This window comes from Alosa alosa, chromosome 14, assembly GCF_017589495.1.
Source record: "Alosa alosa isolate M-15738 ecotype Scorff River chromosome 14, AALO_Geno_1.1, whole genome shotgun sequence".
NCBI lineage: Eukaryota > Metazoa > Chordata > Actinopteri > Clupeiformes > Clupeidae > Alosa > Alosa alosa.
The window spans coordinates 31,773,136-31,792,629 of record NC_063202.1 but is presented as its reverse complement, the minus strand read 5'-3'; the positions used below and the strand labels follow the sequence as shown (position 1 = coordinate 31,792,629).

Below are 19,494 nucleotides of genomic sequence, written 5' to 3'. Positions count from 1 at the left end.
TGCTTACGGAATGCCAATCTCAAACAGGTTGTTCTGAATTAGCTGTTTGCCCAGCATTGTGATGCATAACTGGATGCATAATTCCATCAGACAGCCAGCATGGGCGCACTGAAATCAAACAGACATTTCACATGTGAATGAAAGAACATTTCATTAATTTTTTGGCATGGCAAATACATCCATTCCTCCCATACCTTTTTCCCCTCTGTAAGAGCCCTGATTATATTTCCATCGAATAAGGTGCTAAATTAATCAAAACTAATTGTCGAGCTATTAAGATTGAAATAATAAATGATAATGAGATAACTGCTTTACGTTACATTTTTTTCTAAAAAAACAAACAAACAAGAGGATCCTGTAGCTTGAATGTCCTTATTTGTAAAATGGATAAAAATATGATAAATGATAATGAGATAACTGCTTTATGTTACATTTTTTTCTCAAAAAACAAACAAGAGGCTCCTGTAGCTTGAATGTCCTTATTTGTAAGATGGATAAAAGCATCAGCTAAATGAATAAATGTAAATGTACTGCAAATCTTATCTAACATGGAAAATACTGTAACTATTTGAATCAGTTTTGAATACCATTCTTTTAACCCTTAGAACCCTAAGCTGTTTTTAGGGCATTTTCACTACCTTTATTCATAAGGATTTATTCTGGTCATTGTAAGTGTAAATTTACCTGAATCTTCAATCTTATCTTAAATTAAGATAAAATTACTTACTCCACTGGCAGATAAATTTACTTGTTTTTATGTCTCAATTTAAGGAGATTAAGTCAAATAATCTTACAAGAGAGTTCAAAGTAAGTATCTTTTTACTAAAAACAATACTAACTAGATTTTTTTTTAATCTTAACCTTTAGAACCCTAAGCTGTTTTTAGGGCATTTTCACTACCTTTATTCATAAGGATTTATTCTGGTCATTGTAAGTGCCACACACACATATTATATATTGTTTTTTTTCAGCAGAGTCTAGGCTATCCTGATCTGCCATCATTTCATGTATTAGTACTAGCATTGATTTTATTTTTATTTTGAAAGAATTAAAATATAAAAAATCTTTTATTTCGACATGTATCTCACCACAACAAGCTCATAGCTCTACATGCATTTCATGTGTGTGTAGGGCAGACTGTCCTGAATCGGGCAATATAATTGCCATGTTGGAAGGATACTCTGGGGCTGAGCAATTTACAGAAATATGTGGTGTGTGTTTATGGAAATAAATGCCATTTTTTATTTAGTGATTAAAAATGACCTTTCTGCGCTCCATATCTGTGACACGAACTGATCTGACCTGACTTGACCCAAGGTTGCGTGTTAGCCTGCGTGCCTGGTGTATGCAGTCATGATTCTCAACTTTTTACTGCATTGCCATGAACAAAGTAAAGGCAAAAAGGTGTTTCTTTGTCGAACAAATTGGGATGCAATGTGAGCCTTGAATTGGATGCCATGCAGGAATTTGCTAGGATCTCAAAACCGGATTATGAACATGCTTTGCCATAGAGAAACACACAATATTATTATTATTATTATTATTATTTTGCTGTCACTTCATCTGTTGTATAACCCAGAAGGATGTACTGGGTACCAAATGATAGCTCGGAGTCTCCTCTTTCATGTGACATGCGTGGCATATCTATCCGATCACGGGTCCGCGAGTAATTCAAATGAGAGTAATGGGTGTGCAGCGTTGGTTTGTGTACATGACGGTATTATTTTGCAGTCACTTCGTCTGTTTTTATAAGCCAGAAGGATCGATAAACATGGTACCAATGGATAGCCCTGTGTCCCCTCTTTCATCTGATATGTTTTCCTACATTTTCCAGGTCGCTTAAAATTAGTTACCTCCTCCATGCGGTAGTTTCCTACAACATAGAGATATTTTCCAGGTCGCCCTACAAGCCTGTAAAGAGAAGAAAAACATTACAATGCACATAATGTATAACGTGAATATACTTGTGCACATTCACATTGTAATCATTTGTTTATCACTTTGAATTCCTGAAACTATTGTGGATATGGTGCGGCTTATTATACGGCTCTTCACAATGCAAGTAGAATGCTCCATTGACTTGAATGGGATTTCCCAAAGTTCTACGGGTCTTTATTTAAGCAATAAGCCCCGAAAGGCCGTTCTATATCGTGAATATAGCACATCTGAGGGGTGTTGGTAGGCACGAAGCGAGCGAAGCAAAGCGAAGCTTATTGCTTTTATAAAACAGCTACCACATATAGGACATTAAAAATGTATACAAAATAAGCATAATAATCATGAAATTTAAAAGCCATTTCATATTTCAAATGTCCATTCTTCCGCGGAGCCCCATAGAATATTTCCACTGCTAGTAGATTCTTATCGGAATTGTTGCTCAATTGTAACCATTATGCATTATAAGAGCATTAATATAGAACGAAATGCGGTCTCAGTCGTGCTATATCGGGAAAATATACAACGGCATCGAACACAATTCAACCAATCATAATCAAGGACCGGAACTATCCGTTTTATAATTTCGTCTAATGACCTCTGAAATAATGACCGCTGTCAATGGTAACGGATTTTTATTCAAAAGTGAAGGCAGACAGTTGATCAGCTGAACTAAAGAGATATATTGTGGAGTTTATTTTTTCATTTTGGCAAGTAGCCATATAATAAGCAAGATAATGTATAGAACGGCGGTCCGGTTCGCTCTGTCAGGACTTATTTTCCCAATAATGACCGGCGTTCTATACATTGGGCTGTATTTTGCACACCAGCGCATGGCGTAAAACTCGTTTTCCACCCTCGCAAACTTTAATTCGGTATTTTGCATGTTTATTTTTTAAACATTAGTGAGGGGCCTGGCGCGTTGTCTAAAAATCGCTATCGTACACCACCTAAACCTGGTCAGAAGTCAATGGCGAGTTGTTCATATGCTATTTTAAGAGCGCATGTCACCAGTCATATTGGCTGGTGCACGCACCATCCTTCTATCATTCATGAACGCACACCAGCGCACGTCCATGCAAAACATTACAAATTGCACGGTTACAATGGGAAACATAATTAGAATAAAGATATTACGAAATACTGTACATCTCATGATGAGTAGTTATTCACCATCATTTGCAAATTGGTAATGACGGTTAAAAGTGATTAGGGGAGAGGCGAGAGACACGTATGGAGCACAGCAGAGATAAATGTTGTTTTATTCAGTCATTTGAGCAATAGGGTAAGTGTTGCTTTGTCCAGCCTATGTTTTCGATGGTAACCCATTGCCAGTCAATAGTGAAAGTAACTGCATATAACTCTCTTGTCGTTGACTGACACCTTAGTGAAGTTAGTTTCACTTTGCCAATGAGTTCAACTAATAGACGAGTGCAAATGCGTGAAGGCTATGCTAGGTTTAGGGATGACTATTCCATAGGGATGAAATGTGGTCAGTTCAGAGATGCTTGTTATCCGGCAGAATGAGAAAATAATATTCTAGCCTCTGTAACTCTGTGTCAGTACATCACACAGTTTTTCTGTAGGAGCAATGATCTCCTAAGTAGATTATGTACAATGTCGGGCAAAATACTCAAAATGGGGCATATGCATAAGAATTTAAGGAAGGCTCACAAACTATATCATACAGAGAGCTTATTCCCAGTTGCAACAGTCACCACATGATTTCAAAGCAGAATACATAACAATACATCATCAGATCAAGAGAATAAAAGAAAGAATAAAGTGAGAACTAATTATTAAGTATAAGTATATATACCTCTTTTGATCCTGTGAGGGAAATTTGGTCTCTCTATTAAAGTTAGCCCTATCTGTAGATGCTAAAATAATGTTAGCTATTAGGGGTGTGAATCTCTCATGTAAAAGACGATACGATTCACATCTAGATACATGGGCACGATTCGATACAAGAAAAGATACAGTACATGTTCATAAAAAACGATTCAGTACGATTCGATGCCATGCGATTCGATGCAGTTGAAGAATGGAAAGCATTCTGAAAGACTTTTTATCATTTGCTTAAGGTGCACATTAATTTTATATTATAAATTATCATGGTCATGTCAATTAGGCAAAAACAAATGTGTGAATATGATTATCTAAACTGAGGTTTGTATCATATATTGTATTGAAATGAAAAAAGAATAGTCTACATTTCAGCCAAACAAAGCAGCCAAATACAACATAAAAATACATTTTTATAGACTTTATAGATTTTATAGAGTTATATCTGATTGTTTTCAAGGAGCTGTAGCCTATTGTTGAGGTAAGACAATACCGAAATAAAATAAAACGGTGCTTAAGACAATCTTGGCCTTTTCTCATAGCCTACAAGAACAACATAGGCCTACATATCAATGAACTGGGCCTATTTTGTTCCAAGTCTGAGTGAATATGAACAAAATAATAATTTGTACATCGTTTTAGCAGCAAGGGCCAAATTAATCTTTAAAGGAAAATTCAGTTTTTTAGCACTTTAAGGCCCTTTTCTGGTTTGTTTTGGTTGAACTAGAGTGGTGGACACCGAAATTTTGACGATTGGTCCCGTCTCGACTTTTCTGACTCGTTTTGAATCGCCTTTTCACTTCTCAGGGTGGCTGGCAATGGGCATACTGTAGTAGGCTACTCAAACATGTCCTAAAACAACCCTTAACGTTCGTTTTCAAAACTGTGCAACTCACCGAGTGGTTAGTGGAGTTCGTTGACTATTAAAAGCAAATATATCGGCGCAAAGTATGATTCGTATTTGAACCTGAAACATAGACGGTGGCGCAGTAATATCAACGTGCAATGACAGAAATCAATGGGATTTTACAAAATGCCAAATAAAAGACAACAGAAACTGTATTTCGCTACGCTACTTGTTTTGGAACATCAACGAACACCACTAACCACTTTCGGCGAAGTTGCACAGTTTTGAAAAACTAACGTTAAGGGTTGTTTTAGGACATGTTTGAGTAGCCTACTACAGTATGCCCATTGCCAGCCACCCTGAGAAGTGAAAAGGCGATTCAAAACGAGTCAGAAAAGTCGAGACAGGACCAATCGTCAAAATGTCGGTGTCCACCACTCTAGTTCATCCAAAACAAACCAGAAAAGGGCCTTAAAGTGCTAAAAACCGGAATTTTTCTTTAACATTAAGGAAATCCCTTCATCAAACGTAAGGCTACTCTACAGACTATCGTTGCCGTTTAGGAATGCTATAGTAAGTGTTTAATTTCGCGCTGGATTTTGACAAACAAAAGAGTAAAATCTGTCAAACACCGACAGAGTGCGAGTTGTCACGTGCTTAAGCTGCAGTAGATGTATGGGTAATGAAGTCCTTTGTCTACTTTGGGCAATGAGTGTAGCCCAAAACGAACTTCATTACCCACAAATCCGTGCCACGTGTAGTTTCAAAACAGGAAGTGGGATGAACGTGCTGCTTGCAACGTAAATCAGAGTCTGAGCGAGCAGAAAAGGTTATGAACCGATTTGTAAGAAGTAAATCGATATAACAACCGGTTAATTTCAGTTTTATTCCGATACGGGTCTTCACATATCGATGTAGCCGTATCTTACACGTTAAAAACTGGATACCAATACGTATCGGTTAATCTTTACACCCCTATTAGCTATGATAGGCAGATAACTTTATCATTTAATGTTCTGCTATGATACAAATACTGTAATATTTTGGCTAACAGGAAAAATAAGGAGATAAAATCAGTTTGCGACACTTTCACCCAGAAATACTTAGCAGGAGAGAATGTCCTAAGAACAGTGGGCTGTTTATATATATACAAATTAGTGCAGATTATTTGAACAGTGAAAATAATAATAAAAGAGTTTTTGAACTTTAATGTCACTAATGCACTAATGCTAATGCAAAAATTATATATGCGATTAATTTAGATTAATTAATCAGAGTATGTAATTAATTAGATTATTTTTTTTTATCTATTGACAGCCCTAATTATATATATATATATATATATATATATATATGTTCATTACCCGACTCATTTGATGGTGTCACTGACTGATGTCACAGTTTATATGACTAACAATCACAAAACATAACTTAAACTACAAAACATTACAGTAATGATGTTGACGTCATCACATTGTAATTAGAGGGGATGCATCCCCTCTATTGAAATCTGGTGGCTGCTTCTTATTATTATTACAGTGCATGAAAATGCACTGTTCTGTTATTCGAAGTCTTCTTCTACTACTTCTTCTTCTTCTTCTTCTTCCCACCAAATTTCTGCGTCTAATTCAGCTTCAACCGTTTAATGTAGAAACTTCGTTGAAACTTTGTAATGTAGGTCTTGAAAAAGGACACTTGAGGAATGTATTTTTTTTTTTTTTTAAGTATATTTTTTGGAGCTTTTATGCCTTTATTGCAGATAGGACAGTGGAGAATGACAGGAATGGGAGAGAGAGGTGAGATCCGGAAAGGACCACGGGGCGGGAATCGAACCCGGGTCGCCGGCGTACGGTGCAGGTGCCCCAGCCAGTTGTGCCACGGCTGGGGCTGAGGAATGTATTTTTCACTTTTGTAAACTTTATACTTTTTGAGATATTAACAAAAAACTAGAAACGCAATTCCCAAGGAATTACCAGTGCATGAAAATGCAAAAGTTGTGATGTAAAACATCATGTATAGTTAAAATAGATAATACAGAGCTGGTTACTGCGGTGATGCTAGGACAGACAAGGTGGTTGCATAGCGTAATAAAAGTTGATAGTTTAAAAGTAGACCGTTTAAAAGTTGAATGTAGATAGTTTAAAAGTTGTTGATAGACAGCTAGTTTAATAGATAGATAGTTTAATGATAGTTTAAAAGTAGACCGTTTAAAAGTTGAATGTAAAAAGTTCAGTAGTTTAATGGGTTAAATTGTTTAACAGTGAATTATTGTAGTGAGGACTTTTATTTTGAAGCAGTTTTGGGCAGAAGAAACAGTTGAACAGGATGTGTAGTCTTAAGAGACCCAGATTGTATGCTTAAAGCCTGAGACTGGCAGTTGCTGCAGGTGGCCTGAACACCTGGCATAGGATTCTAATTGCTTAATGGCCGTATTGTGATGTCACAATAACAATGTTAAGTCTATGGGGATTTTTAAAAAGTTTTTCTTTAATAGTTTAAAAAGTATAAAAGTCTCAAAGTCGAAAAGACATAGCAACCTGGTCCATTTGAAGACCTACGTTACAAAGTTTGAAGAAAGTTTCTAAGTTAAACTGTTCAAGAGAAATTGCGTACGGAAAAAGTGGTAAGCGGAATAATAATAAGAAGAAGCGGAAGTTGGCTAGGAAGAACAGTACAGTGCATTTTCATGCACTGTAATAAGAAGCCTAGGAAGAACAGTACAGTGCATTTTCATGCACTGTAACAAGCTTATTTTTCCCCATAGATTTTGCATTGGCACTATGACATCAGAATGGGCTAATTAACTTGATTTGCACCTGTATCAACTTCCAGCTGCTCAACTAGGCCCCATCAAAGAGCCAGTTAAACTGATTGCACCTGTTTCAACTGCTTTCTGCTCAACTAGGCCAACTCTCTCTGTGTCTCTCCATTCTACAAGGATATAAGGCACATTCCATCCAACTTTCTATCCATTCATCCTCTTCAAACCATTCACTCATCCACCCATTAAACTATCCATCAACATCCATTAAACAATCTGCCTATCAACATCCATTCAACTTTCTGTCTATCAACATCCATTACACTATATACATTTAACTTTTAAACTATATACTCTGTCTCAGGCTTTAGCTCTCTTAAGACTACAGATCCTGTTCAACTATTTCCTCTGCCCATAACTGTTTCAAAATAAATGTCCTCACTACAATAATTCACTATTAAATAATTTAACTATTTAAACTACTCAACTATTTAACTGTTCAGCCATTTTATCTGTCAGTTGTTATCAACTATGACGCCTGCCAACTGTTTCCTCTGCCCACAAATAAAGAGTTTACAAATAAAAGTTTGTTTTGCATTTTATGTTAATATACAGTATGTTTTGCATTTTCATACACTGGTAATTTCCTCGAAATTCCATTTTCTAGTTATTATTATTTTTCTTTTTACCTTTTTGTGCGCACTATTCAGCCCAAATCGCTTAAAGTACAAACTTGGTTGAAACACCGTTGCATAGATCTTCCAAGGCTTTACCGTGCTATCCATTTTTCATTTTTGAGAAGTTTATACTTTTAGAAATATTTGTAATTAAAAGTGTATTTTTCCCCCATAGACTTGAATGGAGGCCTGTGATGTCATAATAGAGCCAGCTGCACTCGTTAAGTAGTTCTCAGAGCAGTTCCCAGGCTAATCAGAACACTGGCACAGGTGTCACCTGTGAGGAATCCAACTGTCTCAGCTTCTAAGCATACAATCTGGCTCTCCCTGAACTACACATCCTGTTAAAGTGTTTCCTGTGTGTCAACATAAAAGTCCCAGTCATATCTCATGCATTCAACATTATATCTCCAGAACGGCTTGACGTACATGCTTCAAATTTGGTACGAGTGTTTGTAAGGACTCAAAGATGAAGTGAGTTGATGTTGGAGATTGAAGGTCAAATGTCAAGGTCAAAAACACATTGAGTGTGATATCTCAAGAACGCCTTGTCACACAAGATTCAAATTTGGTTACTCCAAAAGCACCTTTGCAGGTATCACAATTACCCTACCAATCAGCTAGTAGCAAGTTCAAGCCCCACCAACACCCTAGCCAGCAAATTGCATCCCCTCGTCTAATTGACCTGTTGCTAAGCCCCGCCCCCCATTGTTACCCTGTGAAAACTTGGACAAACAAACCAGACTTGATTAGAAATACATTGTGGACAATGGCAGCTGACAGTATATGAAAGCAGGCTTTGAGGACGTTTTGATGGATAAGAGGATTTACTTTCCTCCAGAAGCTATCAAAAGGGACTTAATTATGCTATGGAGGGGTGTATTCAAAACTTTAGAATACATACAAGGGTACAAGCAGTTGTGGCGAGTAGCCGTGCAAATCACCGTGCAAAAACCACTGACGTTAATGCTAGCTAGCTAGTGGAAGATTGATACTAAGATACGTTAGGTTACATTAATATTTGATATAGTAAGAATATAGTAGTTGGTTAATGAGCATTTTCATCTTGGGATTTAACAGGGAACCTGTGCCCACGTTGTTGGCTTAGTAGCCTACATTACGTCAAGCTGTTGCAAACGCGAGAGACGTCCTGTAGGCTACTGCTGATGAAAATATACCCCGTTTTCTAGCCTCTCGGGGTACCAGCTATCAGAATTACACGTCCCCCATGCAAACCGTGGTAACACTTTATTTTAATGTGTCGCTGTTACAGTGTACCTACCTAATTAGGTACAGTGGTACAACCTGTGTAACAACATGTACTATCAGGTACTATCATTGTACTTGCATTATGTATTTGTGGGTACCTATATATAGTTGTTACACTGTAATACTGAGTGCTTTTACAAAACTTTGCCAATTTGCCTACATTTTCATCAGAGGCAAATAGCTGACCTGAGACCTGCTGGATGGAGTAAATCTGGTCATGATAGATTTGATATACAAACCATTCTTAGCTCCAGTTAAGGCCTCATTGTCTTCAGTGTACATGTAACAGCTGTGCTGCTACAACCTTGTTACTCTTTGATACAGTGGAATAAACCTATTAAGTGTATCAGTTAATTACTTACATGTACATATTACATGTATGTTGTGTATGTATTGGAACAGGTCTACTAATTCACTACATAGTACATATATCAACTGTGTTGGTACACACCTATTGCTCTTTGATACAGTGGCATAAACCCATTAAAATGAAGTGTACCAGTTAAGTACTTACATGTATGTTGTGTCATTGGTGTCTTGGAACATGTCTGCCATTACCCTACGTAGCACATGTATCAACTGTGTTGGTACACATGTATTACTCTTTGATACAGTGGCACAAACCCATTAAAATGTACCAGTTAAGTACTTACATGTACAGTACATATTGTGTTGTGTCATTGGTGTCTTGGAACATGTCTGCCATTACCCTACATACTGTAGTACATGTATCAACTGTGTTGGTACACATTTATTACTCTTTGATACTATGTAGTGAATTAGTAGACCTGTTCCAAGACATCGAAGACACAACATACATGTCATATGTACATGTAAGTAATTAACTGGTACACTTAATAGGTTTATTCCACTGTATCAAAGAGTAACAAGGTTGTAGCAGCACAGCTGTTACATGTACACTGAAGACAATGAGGCCTTGACTGGAGCTAAGAATGGTTTGTATATCAAATCTATCATGACCAGATTTACCCCATCCAGCAGGTCTCAGGTCAGCTCTTTGCCTCTGATGAAAATTTAGGCAAATTGGCAAAGTTTTGTAAAAGCACTCAGTATTACAATGTAACAACTATATGTAGGTACCAACAAATACATAATGCAAGTACAATGATAGTACCTGATAGTACATGTTGTTACACAGGTTGTACCACTGTACCTAATTAGGTAGGTACACTGTAACAGCGACACATTAAAATAAAGTGTTACCCAAACCGTTTGACCATGGTTATCCGTCGGGGTTTTTTGAGTTAATAAACTCTTTAAATAACCATTAATTTGTCATTTTATGCCTGCTCCCTGTTGTTTCCTATGGAGTTGTCCGAGCTGATGTCCGAGTCTCATTGAGGCTGGACTGTCATTGGCTCATCAGCGTTCTAAGGGTGGCGCTTAGCGACAGGTCAATTCCTTGGAATTGCATTTCTAGTTTGCTGTATGTCTTCCGCTCCACTATGGCATGCAAAAGGCCAATAGGTACTGTGTACTACTAAAGATTCAGGAGTGGTAGTACTGGAAGAAGAGGAGAGCAGCTGCCTGCCAAAACCATGGCTTCCAACAAAGAGTGTAAGATTATACATTTAATTTGATACACAACAACCTTTAGTTTGTCAAGTATTTATCTCCTTAATATATTTTTTCCCCATCCACAATTGTTCTTGACTCCTTTCACTGCTTCTGTCTTGTCTGGGATCTTAAGCTGTTGAATTCATACAAGTCCCATACAACATCTACTCAGCTACTTGGCCTATCAAACAACCTGTGAAAGTAAACGTCTATTCTGCGCCTATATATCTCCCCCCTTGTAAAAGCAGGTGTTAATCCAAATTGTGGTTAAATGCGTCAATTAGAGAACAGAAGACAACAGAAACACTATTTAGAGCACCAGTTTTGTGTCTTTGTACTATATCAAAAGCAACCTTAACTTTCTTTGGCCATTCGAATGTCTGTTACTTTCACTTTCACGTTATCCACTTAAACTTTCCTACTTGCTAGATTTGAGCAATCTTCCATAGCCTACAGTACGTGCACAAGTAGTTTGAGTAGAACTACTGATCTTGATTATCTCCCTGCTTGTTGAAATCTTATCATGTATTGTATTATTTCATGATCACTAAACGTTTGATTCTTTTTAATATTGTCATCAGTTAACTTAACTTCTACTGCGCTTGCATGTAGGCTATGCCTTCAGTTGTGGACATTTGTAAATTGCAGTAGGGGGTGGAGAAAGGTGCAGATTTCCCAATGAAGTGAAAGTTTGATAAATCTGACGTATACTTGGGTATCACAGCGTTCGCTATCTGCGGTTTGTCCATGGCGCTGATAACGCTACGTTCGCAAATGTACATACATTTGGCCCTCAGACTTTGTGTTTACACATCTGTACTCAACTAGGCATTTAACTCATAGACAATCACAAAACAGAGTCCTACATTTAGTTATTAACTTTTACAGTACTGACTGACAGGGGTTTACAATCAAAAACATAACCAGAAAAGAAACAGGAGTCAATCCATTAACATTAAAAAATTTCTGTTAAGGACATTCAGCTGAGCACACTAGCGCAGTCTTTGCGTTGCATTGTCAGGGACTCGTTGCCAGAGTCTAACCACTAGGCACATCAGAAGCCAGACTTCTTGACAGTGCGCTTTAAAAATAAGAGGGAAATTATGCACTTTTTTATTCTGTTGGAGGTTTTTCTTGGTCAGTGGAATTATCATTTTCAGTGATCGATGTGTTTGACCACACCATGTCTTTTCACCGACACACACCCGTGGGTGTGCAAGTTCATTAACTATTTAGACAATGTGCACACCTGGCGAGATGATGATAACCGTAGCAAAGAAAGTTGCATTCAATGCACCGGCCATAAGATTTGACCCTTGGTCTTACTTGTCATCGAAAAATATTTGCTTCATTGCTTGAAAACTCTTTGTCAAGTAACAACTGTATTCTCACAGGTGCTATACCCATCACTATAGGTGAGACTCACTCACCCTAGTTGAAATTTAAGTTTTTGACAGTCACAAAACATATTATTGCACATTTTGTGTATGTTTTGTTCATTATGTGTCTGGTGCATTATTACTATTAGTTAGTCTTTACATAAACTTACATAAAATCAACATATTTGCACAAGGCCCTTACCTTCCTCTGAAAAATGCCAGGTAGACTATAGGTGTAAAGGCATTGACAATCTTTAAGACAAATGTCTTAAAGATGAGTCTTTCCTCAAAACTCTTGTCTGTCTTCGGAACCTCTGGAAAAAACAAACATAAAACAAAGCTATGTAACATCTGGAGACAACTTGCAAGATACTTTCCATACTTTAAGGCTGAATGAATGTACAACAACATTCAAATGTTCAGCAAGAGCAAACATAAAATGAAAAAAGTCTACTAATTACTAATAGAGCAAAGATCTTAACCTATGTTAGCATTATGCTCTTTCTGCTAACCTTCTGGATAAACTATCAGTCATAAAAATTGGCAGTCAAGGAAAAAATAAGGTACACAGACTTTTCTATAGATTTTCCAGTGATTATCTCAACTGTATCTTTATCTCCACTTAACAGATTTGCAATTTGTAATTTGTGGAGATTTTAACCATCATTAATAACATAAATAGATGATCTCCTTAATTTAGCCATGACTTATGTCGACTTTCATTACTATAACTGGGGGGATACCATGGTGGTACCATCCCTCAACAAAAGTAATTTCATCTTAAAGCCCGGCCTTTTCGTTTCTTTAAATAGGTATGTAGGTAGGTATGTAGCGTATAGCTTGACAACCTCTCATGTTATATTTCTAAAATCATTAAAATAACTAGGAGCTATAACTCAAATCAATCATGCAAAGTTAGAGCTGTCTGGCCCTGTCCTTAATTAGTAGCCACCAATTATATTTTCTCTATTCTATATATTAGATATATATTCCAAATATATTCTTCCCCTTTCCTACTATAGCCAAGAACAAGAACAACTCTGTCACCAGTACCCTGAGCTGACGGCATAATCAAAATAGCACTGAACTTAGCTTGTGGCTAAACTTTTAAACACTCCATGTTTAGGAGTTTACATTTCCAGAGGGCCATTTCACAGAATTAAAACATCCAAGATAAGAAGTACAGTGAGGCTTGACCTAGCATTGTCTGGTCATCTTAGCTCAACACGTTTCATGAATTCAAGCCACAAGTAATTTAGGATACATGCGTGTTCTCGGCTTTCCTGAAAAGAACTCATGGTTGGAATAAAAAAAATAAAAATGCACAAAATAGTGTCATTCACACCAAGTGAGCAACAGCTTTTAATAGAGACTAACAAGGAAATTAAGGGCTCTATTTTAATGATCTGAAACTGAAGTATCTTTGCGCAAAGCGCAAATAGCTTTGTGGGCGGATCTTGGGTGCTGTTGCTATTTTACCAGCAGGATAAATGACTGTTGCACCCGACACAAATCTAAAATGGGTTGGTCTGAAGTAGCTACATTACTCATGGGTGTGGTTTGGGCGTAATGTGCAATAAACCAATCAGAGAGTCATCTCACATTCCCTTTAACAACAGGTGCGCTTCAGAGTCCTGAACGGGTCCAATTTTTTAAAATCCGCACCCACCCGTACCAGTCATGTTTAAAACCGCATCCTACCCTTTTTCCGATACCAGAGCTAGTTAAATTCCGTAGCCGACCCGCATTAAATAAAACCGACACCCGACCCGTACCCGAGTTAAAATCAGTCTACCACCCAAGTTAAATAGACAGGTTTAAGGAACTAATTACACAACCATTAACATTGCAGATCCAACTTCAGCTGAAGTTGACAGGCCTATCCTACATGATGAAAACCACAATACAACACTCCGACTGATAACATTTAACCACTCTTCAAGCAGATGCGGCTACAAGGCTATCACCACGCAAATGCCGAATTTAGGATTCAAACACCGCCTTGCACACACATCATTAAACTTACATTAACAGCAGTAGGCTAAATGAAGGAATGGTTCGGTCATAGCCTACACCGGATTATGCATTAGCCTATGAAACTTTATGCACATGTAGGCAAATATAAATATTATTTGAGTGCAAGATTGAATGCGAAAAAATGTGGCCTACCTTTTCCCACGCATAGGAGAAATCTCGCTCACTTGCAGGGATGGCAATAGATCTCACAATCTAAGCAATATTGGGAAATAAACGAGCATGCTCTCTCCACCATGACAAAATGTCAAGAGTCATCTTTAGGTGATTTTTAATCAATAAGCAGCCACTTTGTTCTGAAAGACTGCAGGCACCCGAACCCGTGCAGGACTCTGGTGCGCTTGTTCCATGGCGGATTGCTATTATGATGGCGGATTTGTCGCAGCCAGTAGCTGTTCACAGCAAGGACTGTTCAGTTGGGAACTGTTTGCTATTGTTTTTTCTTTTTGACAAAATGTCAATACAGAAATGTCACAATGACACACTTTCCGATGTTTTGGGCTCACTCTAACTGAATCACTATGAATGAATGATGATATTTTTGCAATGTTCTTCTGTCAGATAAGCTCTCCTCTCCCGTGCTGCTGCTTGGGCATTTGGGTTAAATGGCATCGGCATATGCAGTTCAACATCACGTCTCCTTAAGTCCTCTAATATTTCCTCATTTATGTCATCAACACATCCATGATTCATGGAAATGGCGTGTTCGCTAGATTTATGCTTATTTTTCCACATCTTAATGGACACCACAATGATCCCTTGTGTTTTTCCTTGTAATTATGTATGATTTGCAGAAATGGGAACTGCTGCGTCCGTGTATATGAGAGGAGCAAAGTGTATGTGCTTTGTGCACACGCTAGATTATGCCCAAGCAGGTGTACTGCTGTACGCACTGTGCTTACCATCAGGCAACTCAACGAGAGACAATTTCCTCTATATGTGTCTTCACACCAAGTTGACCTACTATAACTTCCAAACTCTGCACAGTATCCCATTAACTGCATGACAGTAGGCTATTTACAATATTTTCTGTAAAGTAAAGTTTGTAAACACGTTCTCAAAATCAATTTAATGCACGCACAACTTTTGTTTGAGCAGGAGAGAGAATAACAACGCACGGACGCAGCAATTACAGAAATTGTAGGCTTGCTACTTACTTTTACCATCTATGGTTGCTGGTTATCAACGCACAATAAACTGATTTAAGCTAATTCACTTTTGAAAACAACGAAAGGATAGAGGGAGCAAAGGATGGAGGCAGCAAAGGAGTTATTTCAGATGGGCAAGGTAGGCAAAATTGTGGTGCTTGTCAAAACATTAGCGTTACAGCTGGAATAATGATTAGGCTGATTTTAAAGCTAACACAATGTTTAAAGCCATAAACAACCGTAAATTGGGACAAAACTATAAAGGTAACTTTAGCCTTTATAGGGCTGTATAAAGTTCTCCAAATGAATAGGTCATTATTAGGCGTTGTTGTAAAGATATTGCATGTGGATGTTGTATATAGGCTACTTTTTAGGTGACCAACACACAAACGAAACTGGTAAAACGGACAAATATTATCAATGCTTTGAATATTTCAGTGCGTGCACAGGGTTGTCTGTAGATGGGTGTGCATATATTCCTTCATTCCTGCAGGCGCCTTAAAATAGCATCTGAATAACCGCCGCTGACTTTAGACTAGGTTTTTCCTGGTCAGTGGCGGAATTGTTTTCTGAATCTGCAAAATAGCACCAGGGAACGTTTGCACCACAACACGTCTCCTCTTTTCGCTGAACTGCCCCCAGGAGCACAAGTCAATTTCCTAATTTAACGACCTGCGTCTGTGGAGGGAAAATTCCGCTGTGCGTTCAATGCAAAATAGGAATGATACAAGCGCCAGTGTATAAAGTCAATTGCACATGTGTACACGATAGGGCCCTAAGTATTTCATTTTTGAATGGGGAAACAGACAATTTTTTAAAACAGCAAGAGTAGTCATGGCAGACCAACTAAATGCACATTTACATATATGTCACGTCCCTACGGGTTAATTTACACATGTTTTTTTTATCTGTCTCAAAAAAAGATCAAACCTGTCTAACCTGTGTTTTGATTGTGTATCTTGTGCTTCGTATCATTTCCTGATAATGGCGGCCTTACATTGTACGATTTTGGTCTGTTTTCACAGTCGTGACTAAATTTCCAAAGTCGGACAGAAATCATGGGAGTTGTACTGGAATTGCGGCGCGCTCCCGTAAACTAGATCGTTAAGTGTAAGGTGCCAATCTTAGCGGTTTTAAGTCAGTCGGAGTCAGTCTTTTTCTAATTTTGCTGTTACGACAATATCAAACATGGTTGATATTATCGCAAGTCTTTCTAGTCGTGGCTCATGCAAATAATGACGTGAACAATAAAAACCAATAGTGACTTCTCTCCAACACCAAACAGGAAGGGGCAAAGTAGGCGACAGCTGTAGCAAGGGACCTGATGAAACCTATGAATATGATCATTTGTTATTTAGTTTCTTATACATCTTTAGTCGGCTCTTCCACGCGACAGAACAACTCCATATCGGTTAGAAATGTCACGCATGAAACAATGCTGCAGAAACACAAAAATATGACTGAGTTTAATATGCTATCATTTCAGTTCCTGTTGATATCTATTGCACGATGGGTAATAATTTAAGGTAATCTAGTAGCAGTCATTGCAAAATCATAGTCTGTGACTGAAAACTCTATCACTTGTCTTTAGATGTGAGAGGGTCTGAGACTGTAGTCTTTCAAAAATCTTTTCCAAATCTTTACAAAGTCTTTCAGTGTAAGAAGGGCTTAAGTTAACTAGTGGCCAGACGCAAGTAATCAGGACTTGACAACCAGCTGATCGGGGAGGGATGTGTGCATTGGCTGGCTGTGGTATAAAATCCCAGGTATGACTCAATTGTGGAGGGACGGGATATAAGACGCGCCGATGCGGGAGACAAGTCACTTACATTTATGGACTGTAGCATGTAATCATATTGCTGTGGTGTTTGGTTGTGCCTGTGCTCTCTCCCCTTTCACCTTGTTGTTTATTCTGCCGGTGCCAACGGGACAGGGCTGTGCTGGAGCTGGGAACTGAGGAGCTGATATGCCAAGGCGATCCATAGTGGAGGGACGTAAGAGTTTTGAGTCAGTGACTGAGGCTGGCTGCTGGGCTGCAATTAGCTTAGCGATCTGTTTACTTCCTCTTGAGGCGGTGGTTTGTTGAGGAAGATAAGCAGCGGCGGAGGAGACCACATTGATACAGCGCACTCAATCTGACTCCAAAGGAACGTCTACCAGTGACCGTATGGGTTAAGCAGCATCGTTGGCCTTCGGTGCTGAGCCTGTGCATTCCTCTCCCTCTAGGCTGCAGCGAGTGGGAGGAGTTACTTGGTGCATGCGAGGGTGCGCTCCAGCCTATCGGCGAGCAGAAGAGGACGTGGGGGCGTTCCGACTGAGTCTGCCAGTGAGCTGTTCACGCTGTGCCCAGGGAGGATTCCTGGCCACCAGTTGAGTGCAGGGATGTGCAATGGATATTTAATATGGAAATTATTTGTTCGGTATAAATGTGGTGGTACAGTCTCCCATACAAACATTCACACATACACCAACTCTGTCCTGAATTATATCAACAAGTGTGTAGATGGAGTGACTACACATAAAACAGTGAAACTATTCCCTAACCAGAAACCCTGGATGAACAAAGTTCGCCTCCTCCTCAAGGCTAGGGATGCAGCCTTTAGGTCGGGAGACCAGGAGGCCTACAGCTCAGCCAGATCCAACCTGAGGAAAGGAATATTCAGCGCCAAACACACCTACAAGAAAAGGATTGAAGAGCACTACTGAAGGCTTACATACAATCACCAACAAATTCCCTTACAACTCTTCCCTACCCTCCTCTACTTCCCTCCCAGACGAGCTGAACCACTTCTATGCTCGATTTGTCCGGGAAAACAAGGAGGCAGCCTTTAAGTCAGCTATTTCACCAGATGAGGACATACCCCAATTTTCCACCTCAGGGGTCTGCGATATCCTGGGCAGAGTGAATGCTCGGAAAGCTGCTGGCCCTGATGGAGTTCCCGGACGTGTTTTGCGAGCCTGTTCGGAGCAGTTCACTGGTGTCTTCACCAACATCTTTAACATGTCTCTGGCCCACTCAACAGTCCCCCACAGTTTTAAATCTGCCACCTATAGCTATGTGGTGCAAAAACAATAACCTGGCACTCAATACTCAGAAGACCAAGGAGATCATGTGGATTTCAGGAGAGCCAAGAGCAGAGCACACATCGGTGCTGAGGTGGAACGTGTGTCTAACTTTAAGTTCCTTGGGGTACACATCACTGAAATTCTTTCTTAGTCTCTCAACTCCCCCTGTCTGGTGAAGAAGGCGCATCAGCGCCTTCACTTTCTATGAACCCTGAAGAAAGCACACCTATGTCCTAGGTATCTAACAGACTTCTACCGTTGTACCATTGAGAGCATACTCACAAACTGCATCTCTGTATGGTACGGCAACTGCAACGCTGCTGATCGCAAGGCACTACAAAGAGTAGTGAAATCTGCCCAAAGGACTATTGACTCCCAACTCCCCTCCATCCACGACACATATCATTACCACTGTAAAAACAAAGGCAAATCCATTGTCAAGGACCCAAACCATGGTCTTTTCAGTCTACTCCCGTCTGGCAGGCGATACAGGAGCCTGCGCTCCCGCACCAGCAGGCTCAGGTACAGCTTCTTTCCAGAGGCTGTAACACTGCACTGCTTACACACACACACACACACACACACACACACATACACACCATTTCTACGTTCCTACGTTGAATAGTCTACATATGGCACACTATACAGCCTGTCCAATTCAGGGATCATTATTTGTGTAGCCTAAAGTGAATCCTTACTCAATATTGACTCGCATGGTTTATTATCACATATGAACCTCACATTATAGGACTTCCAGACATGGGGCAAACTTCTTCACAACCATCCCATGTTATCCCAACCAATTAAATAAATTTGCTTGCAACATGCAACGTCATAAAGCATGTCAGACCACAAAACAAGCATGAAGTCAAAGGAATTGTCTGCAGACCTCCGAGACAGGATTGCCTCAACGCACAGATCTGGTGAAGGGTACAGACAAATTTCTGCTGCCTTA

The 19,494-nt window shown here is 39.1% G+C and overlaps 1 protein-coding gene across 3 annotated transcripts in view; it reads right to left on the bottom strand.

Moving 5' to 3' along the window:
• Positions 1 to 19,494, bottom strand: part of ano1a (anoctamin 1, calcium activated chloride channel a) — a 126,726-nt gene that overhangs the window by 26,794 nt on the left and 80,438 nt on the right. For all 3 annotated transcript variants that reach the window (XM_048262790.1, XM_048262789.1, XM_048262788.1), the window contains 3 exons: positions 12,494 to 12,605; positions 1,854 to 1,911; positions 8 to 108 (listed from right to left, as the gene is read on the bottom strand). In XM_048262790.1, the coding sequence (XP_048118747.1) occupies positions 8 to 108; positions 1,854 to 1,911; positions 12,494 to 12,605 (271 nt within the window). The remainder of the gene's footprint in view (positions 1 to 7; positions 109 to 1,853; positions 1,912 to 12,493; positions 12,606 to 19,494) is intronic.